General features: G+C 33.5%; 1 protein-coding gene and 1 pseudogene across 2 annotated transcripts in view; one reads left to right on the top strand and one right to left on the bottom strand.

Annotated features, from left to right (window-relative positions):
• The window catches only part of COL11A1 (collagen type XI alpha 1 chain), a 201,271-nt gene that overhangs the window by 144,667 nt on the left and 35,573 nt on the right, over window positions 1-21,031 (top strand). For both annotated transcript variants that reach the window (XM_044238784.1, XM_044238783.1), the window contains exons 42-49: window positions 4,321-4,428; window positions 10,263-10,370; window positions 11,294-11,347; window positions 12,622-12,675; window positions 13,167-13,274; window positions 18,156-18,209; window positions 19,853-19,906; window positions 20,910-20,963. In XM_044238784.1, the coding sequence (XP_044094719.1) occupies window positions 4,321-4,428; window positions 10,263-10,370; window positions 11,294-11,347; window positions 12,622-12,675; window positions 13,167-13,274; window positions 18,156-18,209; window positions 19,853-19,906; window positions 20,910-20,963 (594 nt within the window). The remainder of the gene's footprint in view (window positions 1-4,320; window positions 4,429-10,262; window positions 10,371-11,293; window positions 11,348-12,621; window positions 12,676-13,166; window positions 13,275-18,155; window positions 18,210-19,852; window positions 19,907-20,909; window positions 20,964-21,031) is intronic.
• Window positions 7,280-7,461, bottom strand: LOC122901463 (annotated as a pseudogene).

Here is a 21,031-nt window from a genome sequence, read left to right as displayed (position 1 = left end):
AATACATTCAAATGATGCTCTTTCTCCCACAGATTTGGGAAATTTGTATTGACTACACATAAATACATTTAGATCTTAAATTTTTTAACATATCTATCATGTTCATATATTTTGTAGAAAGACCAGTGCATATCTCTAATTCTATTATCATGCTCTTATATTTATTACTACTATTTATTATTATTTGATGCATATAATAAATATTTTATGCTTTGGAAATATCAATGAAGAAAGCATGGTGATATTTACAGGACAAAATTCAGGCCAAATCTTACATTAATTCCTTCAGAAAATAATGGTAGAAAATCTAGCATACTATGGTAAGTTGTGTAAGGAATATTTAGAAGGATGTCTCATGATTTAAATTCTCAGAATAATGCAACTTTTAGAAAAGATGGTTATTATACAGGGCTTAAAGAATGGCTAAACGTTTAATAGTACCGGAAAAGACCAAAGACTTCCCAAGAGAGAATGTAAAAGTGAACCATCACTAAGAGGTAACAGCAGGCATATTGTATTAAAGGGACAATGGGAGATATGATGTATTAAGAGAAAATAACTTGCACATTACATACTAAAATATGAAGTAAAAAAAATTCCTAGTGTGTGTATATATGAGTATTTTGGTGGGAATTTCAAGGATAAATACATTCTCAAAAAGAACCATTAACCCAAACTGCTTCGCATTCTGTACATAAGAAAGATGAGTGAGCTTCTAAAACCAAAGGTGGAACATAATGAAAAAGTCTCAAAACTGAAAACAATTCTTTGTTGTTGAAAATTAAAAGTCAACTTGTAAGCAATAGTGATAAAAAGCAAAGATTCTAATGAATTGTTTAATGAAGTTTAAATGAACGATATCAATGATAGAGAATGACTATTTGGACAAAGGACCTACCTCTTGCCATAAATTCAGGTTTTCTTATTTTAGAGGGTGTTCAATAAATAGGAGCTCATTCTGAGAGACGTGGTCTTAAATGGCTATGTTTCTCCACTTACTAAAATTTAGAACAATAAATACGAATTATAATGGCACGAACAATCAGGGATTCTTTTTTTCTCACCATTTATTTATGAAATACTCAGTGCTTAGGAAAAAAATCTTTGTATGGATCATGGCACATCAGGCCCTTATGGCCTCTATCTGAAAAAAAAGCAAACTCTATTAGAAATAGATTATATTGCATCCACAGAGTACTTAGACAATAATTGTTTAATAGGCTTGATAATTGGAAAATAATAAGTTTTTTAATATACATTTCGGCTTCCTAGCTGTTGACCTTAACACAGTCTAATGTGACATCTTCCTCTGGTAGTCTTCCAACAGTTGGGGTTTAAATGTAACACAGAATTAAAGAGAAAGATTTCACGGCCTGACAAATCAAAATTGCATCTCTTTTTGTATAGTCAATTACAAATAAAGTATCTCAGCTCTTAAATTGGATGCTTAGTTTAGATTTGATAACACTAATGGGTAGTAATCCTTTTCTGAGATTTTACAAGTAAAATGTTAAAACGGAAATGTAATGCAATCATGTATACACCAGTTTTTCAGATAAGTAGAGATTTCTATTTAGGGATGTCACATCGTATACTGTTTATTGTTGATATTTTTCTATTACCAGAAAAAAGTGCTTTATTTACTGAACCTTTTTTTTTCTTTGTAATTAAGGAAACACCTTTGCATTTCTCTCAATTTCAGGGGTCCTTGTTCTTATTCCTCTTGTTCTCCCTCTTCTTCCTCCTCCTCTCTTCTGTCTCTGCTGCTCCTTACTTTAACCCACCTCTCTCTCCCTCCCTTCTCCTTGCCTTCAACCTCAACCTCTAGGCTCCCTTCTGACCTCCCTCTCTCTAATAAATGGAGATAAATCTTTACATTCCTTTTACTTTTATGGCAGTTCCTCTTGAATGCAAAAACACTTGAGTACTCTATTATTTTTTTCTTCTGCACTGGCTTCTGAAATCATTCATCCAGTCTTTACCTGGTTAACATTTACACTACTTGTAGCTGACTTTTTTCCATAAAAATATTTGATTAGGCTTCAAAAAAATTTTTGACAACAGGTAGATGTTTATTACCTAAAAAAATACTAACTACAATTTTCCTTTGTTCTTTTTTGAATTATTTTTGAAAGTTGTTATTTATTTATTTGACAGAGAGAGATCACAAGTAGGCAGAGAGGCAAGCGGGGTGGGGTGGGGGATGGGAAGCAGGCTCCCCGCTGAGCAGAGAGCCTATGCAAGACTCAATTTTAGGACCCTGAGATCATGACCAGAGCCTAGGGCTGAGGCTTAAACCACTGAGACACTCAGGCAACTGCCCTTTGTTTGTTCTTTAGTATTTGAAATATGTAATTGGTAAAAATTTAATTTTCACACAGTTCTTGGTTAATTATTATGCAACATGAGGAGCAATTCCTGGGTTTGTTTTTAGATATATACTTATTATAGTACTAAATGCCACTTTTGTTTATATCAAGTTTAAATTTCATATTTCTTTAAACATATTTTTAGTAAAGTTTCTCCAAATTATTTCTCTCTCTTAAGTTTAAGATACCCTAAAATTTAAACAGTTACAACAGTGGTTGCAAAATAAAAAGAATGAAATACAAAATCACTCTTTCTAGTGTCACTTTTAAATTACCAGTAGTCTTGAATCTGTACTCTCTTAATTCATTTTAATTGCGTAAGCATTCAGATACCTGGTTAAATAAAAGCTATTCTATGTACCTTGTGTATTTAGCCGGGAGAAAATGATATCAGGAAATTGAGTAATAAATATTTTTGTAATCAATGAATATTTCAATAAAATTGAATTTAAAGAATTTCTGATTAAATAACACCCCCACATACACCCCCAGAGCCATTGATGTCTCCATTAAAGAGAAGCAGTGGCTTTGTAGAGAAAGCACTAAGAGGAGCCCAAGGGCAAAGTTTCTTTTGACTGGCTACATGATTATGACCAGCTACAGGTTTCTCACCTTTACAAACAATGGGCTACAACTGCACTATCAACTCTATGGAGCATTTCTGGGAATAAAGTAACAAAATGAATGTGAAATGGATTTGTAAATTGTCAAGCACTATGCTAGTATGAATTGTCATTATTATCATAGTTCTTGTGTTTATACGTAATTTGTTCTCTACTTCATAAAATATAAGTGAGAACAAAGTCAGTAATTCATATTTGTATAATAAAAAGATTTCCAATTATGTGCGAAGTATAATTTTAGAAAGTAAAAGTTAAGATATTCTATTTTCCAGCTTTTATAAGTCATTTCTACTATGAGTTTTGAAATGGTGTTTTCTATATATAAAAGAACTATAGGTGAACTATTAATAATCCTATTTTCTAATATTTCAGATTTAGGTCAATCATGAAAGAAAATGTTAAATTGTAACTTAACCACCCATCTAGGAATCTAATTCAAATTCAAAGACAAAATTCTTGTTATTTTTTATTAAATAAAAGTGGACATATTAAATAGGTTATAACTGAGCTTTACATGACTTAGTAAATGTGTTTGCATTTCTTTTATTCTTCCTTTAAATAATGATTTCTTAAATTATTCATAGATGGAATTAACATGAAGGCAGTATCCACACTTATTTTTTTAATTTTGCATATTAGCTATTTTTTAAAGCAAATTAGTTGAAAATATATGGCATCTTCTTTGAAACTCAATTGGACATACCTAATTATTTGAATTATATTGGCAGTGTTCGTAATAAAACCCAATGACCCCTGTCAGACTCTAAGATAAACTTAGGGACCATTTTTCTGGGAGAAAGTTGATTATCAAACTTTATTTTGTAAAAAAAATTATATTTATAGTCTAATGCGGTGACAATTTCTGAACTCATTTTTAGGACTTTGAAATTGTTATTCAGCAAGTTTAAAGTGAGTCCCAGAAATTGCTTTGAGAAAAACTAGTCTAGAAAATTTTTCTGCCAATCTGTAATAATATAGGGAGAAAATCATATAAGTAATTTATTGGATTCATGTCTTACAAAGCATTGTGAACAGTTGCGAACACTTAATATAGAATGATATCTGTAAAATATTAAGGATATACAAATTAAAATTATTCATCTTATCAATATTTTCCTAACTTCAGTATCTTTGCTTAATGTTGGGGCTACAAATTAATCATTCAAATAATGAGCACACCTTTTTCCAGTTGAGATCTCCCAATTGTCTGAAAGTGACTTTTACGTTATTTACTATGCTTTAAGATTCCACTATGAAATAAGTGATTCTTAAGCCAGTATCACTTTTTTCCCGACACTAATAACAAAATACTTTTTCTTATGTATTAGGGTTCACCAGGAGAACGTGGATCAGCAGGCACCGCTGGCCCAATTGGTTTGCCAGGACGTCCAGGCCCCCAGGGTCCTCCTGGTCCAGCTGGGGAAAAAGGTGCTCCTGTAAGTAATTTCAAGGAGAAAATATATTATACTGCCATTCTGCACAAGTTATTACTTTTTATTCAAGGATATTAGCTCTTCATACTCCACTGCCTTCTCTCTGCATATGTGCCGGGCATATAAACACACATTTTTTTATATTTATAATAGAGAAAATTTCAAATTCAATTAAATAAGATGACATTTTCCCCACACTTTATGAAACTCTAAGACCTGTGAGGGAGTTGGATATTATTAATGTAAAAGGCTTCTGATTTTGCTCCTTTTAAAAAATAAAATTGGAGTTTTGATTAAAACTATACTTTGCTGCTTTATATTAGAAAAGTGTGCACTTTTCACTCCTCTTGTATTACAACATCATATCCAGTATTTCCAAAGTCTGTAAATGAAACCCACAGAAAGTGGCTGCCCTTCTCATGTAATTTGAGTTTTGATCTACAGTGAGTGAGATGGGAAACATCTAACCAGTTATTTTATCTTACATCTATTGGATTTAAAAATTTTATTTTTAAATGATTGTAGGCTATATTGTATTCATTAGGCTTATGTCTCTTTGTCAAGATTTCTTCTAAGTTTCTGTTTCTGCTTTTGATTTAGTCATGTTAATTTTCTTTAAAAATTCTCATCCTCCAAGGTTAAAACACAAACTCACTCAATGAATGTGGATGAAATGGTTGACCATAATACATAAAAATAGGAGTTCAATACTTTTTATACATTTAAGTCTTAATAGATATAACCTAATTTAAAGCTATAATTTATAAAATATTGATTCATTACTAAGACTTTAGTTTTAGCAGCTTGCTTTCATTGTCCATGCATTTTCTCTCATTACCGTTTGTGATATTATATAAATGTTTCCCAATTAAAATGCTTGTTCTCTGTGATCTATTACCTTTCAGAAATATTAGAATGGGGCCATACCACCTGTAGATAGATTTTTTTGGTGCAAAAAGAAAACACATTTAATTGCTGAGAAAAAATTTTTTTTTTTTTTTAAAGATTTTATTTATTTATTTGACAGACAGAGACCACAAGTAGGCAGAGAGGCAGGCAGAGAGAGAGGAAGGGAAACAGGCTCCCCGCTAAGCAGAGAGCCAGATGCGGGGCTTGATCCCAGAACCTTGGAATCATGACCTGAGCAGAAGGCAGAGGCTTTAACCCACTGAGCCACCCAGGCACCCCTTCTGAGAGAAATTTTAAAGCAATATGTTTCCAACTTAGTAAGTATGTTGCAAATGTAGACATTATTTTCTGAGATGTTAACAACTATGAAAAAATTATTCTTTGCCCCTTCATACAAACTTCCCACCAACTTTTCTAGTATGACATGCATGAGAAAGGGATGGAAGAGACAGACTTAGGCCTTCTCATACAAGTTCACTCAAAAATCCAGGGTACCCATATCTTGGCACAACATAGTGAAGAATGCATATAGAATAAAAAGATACACATTTCTTCTTATACAAACTGGAAATATACCAATTAGAGAAGTCAAGGATTTTGTAAGATAATATATTGAAATGCTGCGTTTTAAAGTGGTTTAATACCTTGGTTTTATGAAGAAAAATGGAAAATTTTGAATCAAAGAAAAGAATATGGAAAAGTTCTGGAAGTGATCATAAGAAATTAGTTTTGTGAAATAGAGGAGATGTTAGTAACAAAAGGCCTTCCTCGTAAGAGCTAAGATTTGGGCTTGAATTTCACTGGTGATTGATGACACAATGACTAAGAAGGGGAAAGAGATCCTCTGCCCATTTGTCCTCTCTCAATTATTCCCTCCACCAACAAAAATTCCAAGATGTTTATTCTTTTTTTGTTGTTGTTCAATAAATAGTTATTAAGAACTAAGTGCAGTGCACTGTATTAGTTAATAGTTAATATTTTTGAAGGAGTTCTCTATTTAGAGATAGTAGCATAAAATGTTTATACAAGTGTTAGGGGTACCCATAGACCTCCATGCAGAGGTCTAAAAAACTGATGAAACTGATGAAAATGTTGGCTAATATGTTAAGTTATGTTTTGTGCAGTTAATATGTTGATATGTTAAGTGCAGTCTTTTACTTCTTCCTAAATCCAAATATAAGTTTGGGATCTTAACTCCTCTGAGCAACTTGTGTTATGAAAATATTATATAATTATTAGTAAGCTAAGTCGTGCATTTAAAAAAAAAAAAAGATAAGATGAGGGTCTGTGGAAGGCAACTCCTTGGCTAACTTAACCACCAATCCACCTTCCTAGAAGGAAGAAAATAAAAAACAAGAGCCGGAAATATCCACATGACTTACTTATGGCAATAACTGTGCTCTAATCTCTATCTCCAAATTAATCAATCAGTGTCAGGATTGTGAATCTGAGTTATTTAGAATAAGAGCAATGTTAAAAAAAAAAAAAAAAAAAGAATAAGAGCAAAGTTAGGAGGTATATTGCTGAATTCCCATGTGGTGCAATCTTGAGGGAGGGGATTAAAGGTTTGGACTGTCCTTTAGGGGAAATCATAATGGTGGGCATTTTGAAAGACTCAAGTAAGAGAGATAGAGTAAAAGCCCATGACCGAGAAACAGACTCTTAACTGCAGAGAACAAACTGTTGGTTACCAGAGGGTAGGTGGGGGCAGATGAGTTAAACAGGTGATGAGAATTAAGGAGGGCAACGTCATGATGAGCACTGGGTGATGTATGGAAATGCTGAATCACTATACTGTGCACCTGAAGCTAATATTACACTTTATGTTATACTGTATGTTAACTAACTGGGATTTAAATAAAAACTCTAAAAAAAAAAGAAAGCACCCATGAGTGATAGAAAATATATCCAGGGCACACCATCATATAGGCCTGAGAGTGAAGACTCTTCTTTGTTGAATGATGTAAAAGATCAAGAATACTGAAAGTTGAGTAAAAGCAAAAAGAGGGATGGGTACTTGGCCTGTTGGCCATTTGTGACCTCTGGGTAATTTCAGTGGGATTCAATTAGCAATAATCGCGCCTCGGATAAACCTCATTGGCTACGATACTGCCACTGCGTTCAAAAGAAGACTAGTGATAAAGGAATGGGATCGGTACATGTGGAGCAACCCAGTAGGCCATGTGGCTTAAAAATAGAGGGGCAGTAGGTAAAAGTACAAGGAGAATTGAATGCATTTCCTCTTATGATGATGATGCACATTTGTCTGCTTAACTAATAGTAAGAAAATAATAAAAGTGTCAGTGAGAATTATGGAAGTTAAGGGTGTCAGAGTAAACTAGGGTTGTCAGCTTCAGCCAGTCGGAATTGGACTGGGAATTCAAGTCTATTATTTGTTTACTTCATGATTTTGACGAAGTTATTTAACACCCCAATGTCTCTGAAAAGAAGTTAACCACAGTGTTTTGTGAGGATTAGATGAAATTGAAGTCCTAAATTACTTTGTAAAATTGTGATAATAAGTCTTCAGTGAACCACCATAATCTTAAGTCTGGACAAGAGTTGTCATAAAAAAGGATGGATAGATGCATAAATTGGCTTTGAATAAGGAGGGATGGATTTGGTGTATTATAATAAAAGTTGAGGGTAAGGATGCAGGCAAAATGCAAGATCATGCCAAGTCAAACATAGGATATGGGGATGAGTAGCTGCTTCTATCAAAATTTTAAGCTGAGTTTCAGCCATTAACATTAGTGAAAAAGGTAGAAGGAATGAAATAAAGAGTGCTTAAAGAAAGATGGATGATGTTTCTGATAGTCCTGTGGATTGCAGGCCGAGAGATGCATACATAATAGAGGAAGACTTTGTCATCTCGCAGAGCTGTAAATGAAGAATCTAAATTTAGTGGGGTGCAGAGCAGTTGAAAGATTTTTCCTGACTCCACGCAGACCAGAATCAGAAAAAATAAATGGCAGGTGGTTTTGGCTAGAGATCGTGTATACTGTAATGAAGGCAGATGGGAACTAATCTGTCTTATTTACGAGTGCTCTTGTATAAGACAATCGATTTTTGGAGTTTAGACTCTAAAGGAAATCCAAATTTAAGGAAAAGTACCTGAATCAGCTGATGTGTTTAAAATGATGAAATTCACTATGAGTAACACAGCACATTTTATGAGTATAAATAGGTTTGAGATATTGCAATATTTGATTTAAAGGAAATAAAAAGTCTACAAGGTAACATCAGGGGTACGTCTTAAATGATAATTAGGGCATAGTGTTGAAAGAAGAGCCTGTGGAATCTAGGAAATGAATAAATCAGAGTTTATAAGTTAACTTTGTTTTATGGATATGTTGTTATTTCTGTTGCCATTAATCACTCAACAAATATTCCCGAAGTGCCTACTCTGGGTCACAGGACAAAGGGATGCAATGGAATGCAAAAACAGACATCGTTTCTGCCCTCATACGATTTATTGTCTGATGGGGCAATTCGATAATAAGCAAAGAATCACTACATGTATAATTACAAGCGCAGGTTAGTGATACGAAAGGAATGTACTGGTGTATGTAAGCTTGTTCAACGGAGGGAACTGAGCTGGAATCGGGTCTTTTCTTTGGACAGCACACGGATGATGGAATGTAAAAGATGAAGATAAATAATAGGTGAAGGGTCCTCCTAGGCATCCTCCGGCCAAGTAACAAGAGGGTCATGGAATCAGCTTTCACTGAAAAAAGTTCTAGAGGGGTTGGAATGCAGAGAGCAAGTGCAGGGAGAGGCTAGATGCTGCTGGGCAGGTAGTAGGAGGCAGGGCAGGCCCCACTAGCAGTGTGGTCTTTATCTTTGGAATGGTAAACAAGTAAATTGACTGAAGAATGTTGGTAAGACGATCTGATTGTCTCCCTGGTTACGGCAGGGGGAATAGTTTGGAGATAAGAATAGATGTGAGAAAGGAAAAAAAAAGTTTATTTCAACCCTTCAAAAGAAGGCTACTGGTATTTTGGGATAAGGTGTTAGTGGTAGAGATAAAGTGAAGTAACTACATTCAAGAGATAAAACAGATAAAACTTAATCCTTGTGATGGGATAGTAAGTGATGAGGGAAGGGGGGTGTTGGGAGAAGCGGAAGACAAAGCCAGAAGCTAATGACTTGTAGATTCCCAAACCCTGGAACTAGAAGAATGAGTCACTGAGAGCAATCAGGTATATATATACCTTAGGCAAAACTGAGGAAATCTTAACTTTCAGGAAATAATTTATTTTAAATCCTGAAAGAGCTGTTAATGGAAAATAATGTCATCATTATCTAGGCGTTATTTTCTTTAATTACACGATAGAAGTAAATTTAAAAACGGGAAAATAACGCCATTGTCAAAAAATAATGGCTTTGTCATTTTGAATCAGTAAAAGCAGCAATGAATTAAAATATAAGAATCTAGGAAAATCTATGACACATTTGTTAAAAAAGAGAAAAAGCTGATGCATAAAGCATATTATAAAGCCGGGAATATGAGCAAATACGTGATTTCTGATTTATGGCTTTTTTTGGCCCAGCTATTTCAGTAACCTCACCAAAGAAGAATAAAAGCTCAGTGAGTTTTCATCAACATCAAGCATCTGATTTATCGATATACAATACTTGATTAGAAAGTATGTGTTTGAAGGAAAAATTCCAAGTTGAATGTTAATTTTGTGGACCATAGCCTGAGATTTATAAAATGTTAACAAGGATGGTATTCTTAATCAGGAAAGAATGTAGGGATCTTTTGTGTCATCATTTGCTACTTGACAATACTTTTTCTTGGTAACATTAATTTCTTTCTCTAATATGAAACCCAGAGTATGACTGTTGCACTCAAAAATTGTAATAAATAGCTAATTTATAGGTTTCTTACAGCGAAGTAATGGTCTGCTGGGTTTTCAATACAGGGAGAAAAAGGTCCCCAAGGTCCCGCTGGGAGAGATGGAGTTCAAGGCCCTGTGGGTCTCCCAGGACCTGCTGGGCCTGCGGGCTCCCCTGGAGAAGATGGAGACAAGGTTGGTATTCTTTATTCATATTAGTACCTCCTGTGAAAATTTATTTTTTTTTCTCAAGAATCCTAGATTTAATGCTTCTGAAGATTAGATAACAAATCTTAAGATGGCTTTTACAAAGTTTCATACATGTTCCATGTGCCAGAAGATTTCAGTTTAGTGTGAGTAATACTATCTATCCACGAAATAGTATGTCAGATCTAAACAAAAAAGGGAACACAAAAACAATCGTGGGGGTTGGGGGAATAGCAGGTGCCAAAATTGCTTATTTATTTTCAAATATATAGCTTCTGAAATAAATGTGAAACTAATTAAATTAATTATTTGTATATACTTAGGACTTATGTCGTGGATATTGCAAAGGAAGACTTAAGAATGAGTCACATACCTGTTTGCTAACAGTACTTTTCTTTTAGCCAACATGTAAATAAAGATTCTAAACTCTTGAGTCTGAATGTAGGGCTGTGTTGTTATGTGTATGAATTTAATGTCCTCTGATATTGTGAAATGCCACAACACAATTTATGAACCAGAAATCCGATAATGTGCGACATTTTAGCATTTTGAAGACCAGGAGAAAAAAATTAAGTAATTTTTGATTAATGCATAATTATATATTTGTATAAATCAGTGTACTTCCATTATCAGTTTATAGTGATGGTATTTTTGACAAAATTGATTTTGTGAATTAAAAACCCAGTTGCGCTTTTCCTCAAAGTTCAGTTGACTTTGGTTGTCTGTATACTAGTCAACACTAAGAAAGAGAAGCAGAGAAAACCCAGGATTTTACATTTTAAACAATGACATTAAACACAAGCACATACGTACGTTAAAGTAAGATTTAATAATGGGATAATAGTGATGACAGTTACAATGCAGGCACAACATCTTAGAAACAAACTTTAACTTAAATCTTTCCAATACAGGGTGAAATTGGTGAACCGGGACAGAAGGGCAGCAAGGGTGACAAAGGAGAAAATGTGAGTTTCCTAGTTCTTACTGAGGGGCATTATACATTCAACCCTTTTGTTGTTGCTGTTAACCACGGATATTTTTCCATAGTACTTCGTACTTGTAATATCTATACTATATTACCTCTTCGGCAACTAACAGTTGAGATTCAGTCAATTCTATTAAACCTCTTTCTGATGTGATATTTAAGGTATGTAATAATTCCAACCCTGAAAGCCTCACAGTGAGGCTAAGTCACCAGCAAGTTTACCCTCCAACACTTTTGCATCATGAGTTTATATATCCCTGTGGTTTAAAGAAAAACCATGTCTTAGTGTGGTTATGAAAAGGATTTTGACCTGGTGGAAACCTGAGCGTGGCTCAGGTACCCTGATGGTCTATGAAGCCTGCTTTCAGAATCTTTTAAGTACTCTTCCCAACAGGTGGCAGATATTACCAACAATGACTGTTTTTCTTCAGTGCTCTGATCTTTTATAGTGACTGATGAGTTATTTATGTAAAGAAAGGCAGTTAAGAAGAAATATTTATGCATGTAAGACTCATAATCATATTGAAATCTATTGCTCAAAAAAGGCGTCTGATATACTTAATATATAAACTAAGTTTGCATGTGTTTTCCTAGGAAGGAGATGCAGATTTTCATATATCATATACATTCTGTCTATATAGAATCCCCCAATCCCAATATTCATTTACAAGATAGTGTTTAGACAAATCTTTTTTTTTTAAAGATTTTTAAAATTTATTTATTTGACAGGCAGAGATCACAAGTAGGCAGAGAGGCAGGCAGAGAGAGAGAGGGAAGCAGTCTCCCTGCTGAGCAGAGAGCCCCATATGGGGCTCGATCCCAGATCCCTGGGATCATGACCTGAGCTGAAGGCAGAGGCTTAACCCACTGAGCCACCCAGGCACCCTAGACAAATCTTTTAAGTGCTCTTTCTGACTCATGCTCATCTCAGTAAAGAAATATGGCATTTTGAAAAGATTCAAATGTGAAATTTCAGTATCTTAGCATAAAAATCCATTTTTAAATATCCACATTACAGATGAGAGTGCTTTAAGTAATAACTAGCAATTTAAAGTTGATTGCAAATACGCAAGCCTGAGTCTCAAGAAGTAAAACAAATAATGGTTGACTGCACTAAATGCAAAAGGCTTCTTTTCTTCTCCATAGAAGTGTAAAGATGCATAATAGATTTTGATCAACCAAATGATCTGTGCTATTATAGCTGAGGCTCTTCTGTCTTCACTTGCAAAATTACTGATTTTTATATCACCCCAGGGTCCTCCTGGTCCTCCAGGTCTTCAGGGTCCCGTTGGTGCCCCTGGAATTGCTGTAAGTACTCCTCTTGTTCAGCAAATTTATATACTCACAGTTGCCTGATTAAATTTATGAACTGTCATATAACCAGTTGATGTTGTGCAGTGATGAGTTTGTATATTTAACATTGAATCAAGTTTAAATAATCTATTATAGCTAACCAAGCTGATCTTTGTAAACAAAAGATGTTATGACTTCATCTGAAAAAAATTAATAACCAGTTGAAAGTACTTAATTTGTAATAAATTCTGAACATCATTTCTCCTTCGTTAGACAGTTTTTACATCCTTTGGCATACATGAGAAAATAAAAATCAACCATACTCCAGAAACAAAGAATGTAAAGTCCGCAAACAATGGTGTATTTATAGTAGACAATGGAAATTTAATCCTTTTACTTGGTTACTTTTAAATAGACCAGCTTTGATTAAATTAGAAATAGCTATATTTTTATGATGACATATCAGAATCTTGATTTTTCCAATCATTTTCATTGTTCTACTCTAGGGAGGTGATGGTGAGCCAGGTCCCAGAGGTCAGCAAGGGATGTTTGGACAAAAAGGTGACGAGGGTGCCAGAGGTTTCCCAGGACCTCCTGGTCCCATAGGTCTTCAGGTAAGATGCTCCCTGTATCGTGTACTTAGTCATGTCCACCTACTTCTCACATCAGCTTTTCTGGTGGATATAAAACCAAGTAGCCTTCCTTATTCTGTGTAGGAACTTGAATAAGATGTTTAACCATAATGATGTTTTACTTCATTGTTAGCCCCACTTTAGGTATCATGCCTCCTTTCTTCATTCTCATTTTGCTTAAAAATGAACTACAACCTAATTTAAGGCTGATCATTAAAAGTGAGAGGTTAGAAGGGTGCTTTTGTAGGTCTCATAGCAAGAAAATTAGTACTTCAGATGGCTAGCAACAATTAAAAACTTCTCTTTCTTTAAGAAAGAGCAAACTGCCCATCACAACTACCAACAGACACTGCCAAGAGCAAATGTTAAACAATAATAGGTAAAATACATAATTAACAATGGCTCGATCATTTAAAATAACTTGTTTTAAATTATGATTGCATTTCATGAAGCATATTCAGGAATAGAAATATGAAGTTGCAAATCATTCAAATTTTCTTTCAACTACGTCTTACAACTAGACCTTTAAGCAGCCATGTGCACAGCAGACAACCCCTATTCTCAGTTGTTTTCCACTCTTCCACGTGATGTTCACTGCTTCCTAAAAACTTTGGAAACACCTGGTTTTCTTCTTTCTATACCTACTAGTGATCCTCTGGAAGGTTACGAAATTTTGTTTTAAGTGGTACCATATGGATATGAGTGATGCCACATTAGCAATTTTAGAAATGATTAAATTAAACCATCCAGTTCACTCTCCTTAAGCATTTATGAAATTGTAGAAGAGCAAATGAAAGTTGAATTTATGTAAATTTAAATTTAAATATAAATTTAATTTTATCTCTGTTTTCATAAGTCACAGAATACTGTTTTTAATATTAAATAGTTTTATTATATATGTAAGATACAGATTATACTGTAATATAATTAATTATATTATCATAGTTACTATTAATCATAGTTATTATCACAGTTACTAGTTATATATTATCATATCATAATTACTAGTTACAATTATCATAGTTACATAGTTACTATTGTTATAACACTTAAAGGATGTTTCCCAGTGAACGTGATATTATAATTTTCTGCTTTTATTTTAATGCCAAAGTAATTCTTTATAGACTTGGGAAATGCAAAAACTTTGTGATCATATTTGTTTACTTCTTTTATATTTATTAGACAAAAATAAATGAGCAATCATGAGTACAAAATATCAACATATGTGAGAAACACATATTTGAAAACAACAACAAGGCATTCAAAATCAGATTACCAGTGGATATATTACCATTCATTTTCTGCTTTCTCATTTAACTGATTACTCTGATTCTATAAGGTTGTAATTTAGGGGTTTAGTTCTCATGATTAAAGAAGATGCCTTGTAGCTTATATTTATAAAATATTAAATGAAAAATTACCTTCATTTCCACAATGTAAGAAATGTGCTCTTTGATGAGGGTGACTCAAGAAATTAGTTCACTGCAAAATTGATTATATTTTCCCACAGCTACCTCTTTAAATCAGGAATCTGAAAAGATGCTAATGTAATTAACATGCTCACTATTGCATCTGCATCCTTTAATTGAGTCTTCATGGCAGAATAGATATTAGCAGTTATAATACATAAATAATAATAATCTAATATTCTTGGTGAGTGACTTGATTTTTCAATTTGATGTTTATAATTTATCTGCATATGAAGGAGACATATAGAATGCTCATTTTTGGCTTAAATTCATTTTTTATATTTTATCACTTAAGTGGCAAATGATTTTCAATTGACAGACCTTTAAAGAGAATATCTCCATGCATAAATTATTCCTTAGGAGAAAGTTGGGGCATATGAAAACTGATTAACACTGTAGTGCCACTTAGCGCATTTGGTTTCCAGCAACAAAAGAATTTGACTCATTATGTCTCTATTAATTTTAATGATAAGAACATTCTGTCTTAATCAGCTTAAACTATAACCAGACTTCATCAGAAAGAAAGAAATATTTCAGTGTTTTTCTATTGAGAGGTCTCTATTGAGCTAATATCGGGAATACTCATAAAGGAACTCCTGGGTGGCTCAGTTGGTTAAGCTGCTGCCTTTGGCTCGGGTCATGATCCTGGGGTTCTGCGATTGAGTCCCGAATCCAGCTCCCTGCTCAGGGGGGAGCCTGCTTCTCCCTCTCCCTCTGCCTGCCGCTCTGCCTATTTGTGCACTCTCTCTTTCTCTGTCAAATAAATAAATAAAATCTTTAAAAAAAACTTACAAATACTTAGAATTTACAAACTTTATAGGAACTTAAACATATGTGTAAGTTGTAATGCATGATACTTAAGAAAATTTATTTAAAATGAAATATTGAATGTTAAAATCTACTTGCCTATTCAATAATCTAAGTTTGTGTGCTCTATCAATGAATTATAATTTCTGAGGTTGTGCATCTTGGAATCTGAAATTTTAGCCATCTTTCCCAGGTAGTATTTAGGCAGGCTAAAATCTAAATTACTGCCTGGCTGTGTCCTCCCAGGAACTTCTCTAGTGACTCTAGAAGCTGCTATTCGATGATATTAACCATTTGGGAAGTACATACAACTGAGTCTTTTCCTAGACGTCCCAGTGACATGTGAGAAAAAAGAAATGATATACTGGTGTATGTTGTCCATTACAAAACAGTTATTAAGATTTTGTCATAAAAATAAGTATATGCCACATTTTAAAAAAATGTTTACAGGTATACTCAGTAAAGTATCCTCTCTGAGAAGGCACCCAAACTGAGAGTCTTGTGAAATTAGTAGGTCATAAAAACAATTTAATGGGTTATTACCAGGGTTAAAAAAATGAAATATAACAGGATAAGGTAAAACAAAATAAAAATATCAAAGTTCATCATCTGTGCATTAAAGGTATTATTTTTTGAAACTCATCTTTCAGCCATTTTGCATGGGCACAGTTAGGGGATAATAGGTGAAATATATTTATTACTGTGGGTCATGGTCAAATAATTTGCAACCATTGCAGTGTAGTGCCACGTCAATAATTTTACTAAAATACCAGGACAGATTTAGAGCTTTTGTTCTGTGTATTTTTATTTCTTAGACTATATCTGAAATACTATTGTACAAATAATAAAAATAAAATACATGTAGAGTGTATAAGGTATAAATAAATAATGGTATAAAACAATCTGTAATCTTACCATATTAAAAACTGTTGCCACTTTCACTATTTCTGTCCAATAAGTACCTTACCTATTTTAAACACGTATTTCACAGATAAATTTATACTATGCATATTTACTTAAATTTGTACTTTATTAGTCATTTATATATGTTCAATATTTAGAGTATTAGTATCTTATTAATAGTCCTATAATATTCCTTTAACTTGGGTGCCTAGGTGGCTCAGTTGGTTAAGTGACGGCCTTTGGCTTAGGTCATGATCCTGGAGTCATGGGTGGAGTCCTGCATCAGGCTCCCTGCTCGGGAGGGAGTCTACTTCTCTCTCTGACCTTCCCCCTTTTCATACTCTCTCTCTTTCTCAAATAAATAAATCATATCTTAAAAAAATATATTCCTTTAGTTTATGTAACCAAATTAATTTAGCTGTGTTTTCTATGATTAAACTTTTGGAATAATCGAGAATTTTAATTGTCATAGCTCCTGTTGTAATAAACACTTTATTACTTATAGTTTTTCCTATTGATTTACTTTCTTAGAATTCATTTATTCATCATTTATTAAACATTTTATTGAAATCCTAGTTTTTACCTGATCCTTAGCTAATTGCTAGAGATAAAATTGACACCTACGCCAAAGCTTATGATTTAAGTACAGAAATAAGTGACCTCATTGTGTTTTTAGGTATACAACTCAAATATGTGCAATGTATTGTTGAGATATGAAACAAGAAATATAAACAATTCTGCATGAAAGAACTATTAAGAAGACTAAGATGAAGTAAAATAATTTTTCCATAAAGACATAGATGAATTTTGAGTGTCACCTGCTCTGTGAGTTTGTTCTGTAGCACAGAACACTTCCTAAAGTGTTGACACTGCAACTAGATATAAAGGAAATGAATTTGAGAGAAAAAAGGAAGTACAATACACTAGGTTTTATGACCTTGTAGATTTCTAGAACTAGAAGTCAGAGTAACAGGTTAAAAATTCAGAAGGCATTTGTAGCCCCGGAAATGTATTGGAATAACCCTGGAATATTTGTTTTCTTTAAAAAAAAAAAGATTTATTTATTTATTAGAGAGAGAGAGAGTGCATAAGAGCAGGGGGAGAGGCAGAGAGAGAATGAGAAGCAGACTTCTGGCTAAGCAGGGAGCCCGTGAGGCTGGATCCTAGCACCCCATGATCATGACCTGAGTGGAAATCAAGTCAGCTGCTCAACTGACTACACCACCCAGGTGCTCCTGGAATATTTATTTTCAAAAGAGTTTTGCCAAATTGCTATATAACTATAAAAACCTCACTTGGATAGGGTGTTCAAAAATAATCTGGGGCAAGATTTTTCAGAAAATCCGTACAATGGCAGTCTTATACACTATTCATAAAAGGTGGAGCAAATGATTAAGTGTCCAAAAATTACCAGATTAAATTATATATTTAGTTCTTTTAACTAAAATCAAACAGCATAACATTTTACAAAGCATAAATTTTTTTTGTAAATATAGGTATAAGATTTTATTAAATGTAGCTAGTACTTGCATTGTAAGATTTTAACAGATGACAGTTTCTGAATCTTAATTTCATGTTTTTATTTGGCTTAATATCTGATTTTGGTTTTATACTAGAAATTGGCCAAAAGTTTCTTTTCAAATACATGCATGACTTTTACTGTCTTCTTATCATTTTTTCTTAGGGTCTGCCGGGCCCACCTGGTGAAAAAGGGGAAAATGGGGATGTTGGTCCCATGGTAAGTTTATATCTTTTAGGATATTATGGATATTGTGAATTTTCACAATATTCACAATATTTCACAAGAATATTTCATATTCTTGACTGATATCTTTCTTCAGGTTTAGTAAGATGAACAAAGTAGTCCTAAAGGCCATGACTTTTCACATCGATGCTTTCCCCTTTCCCTGCCCAACCGGTATCTGTGACCGTTGGAGCCTCTCTCAGCAAACATCTCTCTCCTGTTCTCTTTCTCACTTCGGAGTAAGGTTATGTGCATACCTGGCATTACTGGTTGATATGTTGTTACCCATATTTTTATTTCTAAGTGTATATATTATTGACATGTAGATAACCTGCCAAACTTAAGTTATTTATGCGTTTTTAGCTCCAGACTTTGAAGTGTACCAGGTAAAGAGTAGATAATAGTCACCCATGATTTGGATAATTAGCAAATGTTAACATTAACATGGTATTAAATTTTAGTTGTTCTTTGTAGCAAATTCTTAGTTTAATAAGGAATTCTATCTGAATTAGAATGTTACAACCAAATAATTTGCACTTATTGATTCTGGCTTTCTGCTCTAAGTATAAATCTAAGAGTTCACTGAAACTTTGAAATATATATATGTATATTTGTTTATTGAGCCTTACCTTGGATAAGGAAACAATTATCCAAGGTAATTGAAATCTATAATGAAGTGTAATGAATATATTTCCTAATCATTCCTTCCTTTCAATAAACATTGCCCCCCGTTCTTATTTCCTTCAGAATATATATTTTGATATTTTTGCACTTGCATTTTAGATTTTATTTTCTTCAAATAAGGAATCATTCTTTTTATCACATTAAACTAAAAAGCAGGGAACATAATAAATAATGCTGACTCAAAGAACTGACTAATTCTCTAAGCAGCATCAGGTACACTGAGAACTCCTTTCTAGATATGATTGCTAAGGTTCCTTGAGTTATTAATACATTTCTCTCTGACATATTAGTAATAGCTATTATTAAGGAAGTTTTCAGCAATGACATTAGAACAAGCTGTGACCTTTAGAAATAATTCTAATGCCCTGGTGTTCACTATAGACTAATTTAATCACAACCTTGAGGTAAGGTGTTCTGACCATCAGTATTTTATAAAAAGTACCTGAAGGTAATTTTAATGCACAACCAGGGAGAAGAACATTTGTTTTAGGAAGACAACTAAATAGTTAATCTTATTTCAATTCTATCATGTAGAACATAAAAGTTGACACACACACAAAAAGAATATACAGATAAAAAATACTTTTATAAAATTAATAAATTCTAAATCTACTCAAGCACCATTTCTTATTGCAACTTTGTGTTCCTTTTTTAATTTAACATTCTTGCATATTCTAGTATAACATATTTCTGTTGTATTATGAACTCATTGTACTAGACAGTAGTAATAGCCTAATTTTCTAATTTTTAATAAAATTGTTTGCCTGCAGTCCTAATTTCTCCATAGCTATATATAGAGAATCATTTGCTAACATGATGTTGTATCCAAAATCAAATCACTGATTATGATTTTATAGCACGAAACTTCTTTTAGTTTTCTTGATCTCAAAATGAAAATACCAGAAATGCAGTTGTGTTTGGGCCTCATACACCTTAATATTCATCTCTTACAGGGTCCACCTGGTCCTCCAGGCCCAAGAGGCCCTCAAGGTCCCAATGGAGCTGATGTAAGAACTGTGAAATATATGTTAATCATTGTGAAGTTATTTAAGTGTCAGTATCATGTAATGGCAGATGGTATCTAAAACACAATGGGTATGATTGCACTATTGTTAAATGTGTAAATGGACAAGAGCTCAAAAATAATCTACTCATTACATTTCATTTCACAGGGAAATAAACAGGTTTTATAGGGAACTAGTCACCACAAATATTATAGAAGTTCAAAGTTCACATTTGATATGTTAGAGAATTATGTGCATGATAATATGTGCACCTTTTACCGTGTAAAATGTTTCCTCTCAATTACACAAAGACAGTCTCCTCCATGCTTAGTAATTGACCCACTGTTCCAATATTACAGAATTTGAAATGCAATGTCATATTTATCTTACTGTTACCATTAACAGATGTATAAAATTTGATCTCTCTCTTCTGATTTCACCTTTTCACAATGAAAAAGTATTTTATTCTTGTTTTTGGTTGCTTTTCTGTTATGCCTGCTTTTAATTTGGTCAGGCCGGAACTGGGTAAAATCGACTAGGAGCAGATGTACTAAGAGTTTTTGGGTTTTAATTCCCCTTAATTAATATAAAGGCTAAGAGATGGTTCATACTGTTTTTGCAAGGATTCCATAATTCTTAACCAGAGTCATACTTTGATGTACTCCAAAAATCTATAAAATTATCCTTTATTCTGGCCTATTTGATGGACAAAGAGATTGAAATTATGTTCCGAGTATCAACCAGCATGACTAGAGTTGGAAAATCTTCTGTCATATCTTCAAAGTTCTGGTGAATTTGAAAATCAATTTAATATACTTAAATTATTTGCTGTCCAGTAAATCTGGCAGCCCAATAAAAGGCATCATTTTGGCCCATCCTTCAACTGACTTGGAATATTCTTGCCTATATTCCTCCTTCTTTGAGAACTACTAGATATATATTTATGAATTTGTTATTTTTATTATAAGAATAAGGATAACTGTATACTCCTTTTCCTACATTGCAGGGACCACAAGGACCCCCAGGATCCATTGGTTCAGTTGGTGGTGTTGGAGAAAAGGTGAAGAATGGGGGTACCTGGGTGGCTCAGTAGGTTAAGCATCTGCCCTTAGCTCAGATCATGATCTC

The sequence above is a fragment of the Neovison vison genome, chromosome 2 (assembly GCF_020171115.1).
Source record: "Neovison vison isolate M4711 chromosome 2, ASM_NN_V1, whole genome shotgun sequence".
Classification (NCBI taxonomy): Eukaryota; Metazoa; Chordata; class Mammalia; order Carnivora; family Mustelidae; genus Neogale; species Neogale vison.
This window is presented reverse-complemented; position numbering and strand designations above follow the sequence as displayed.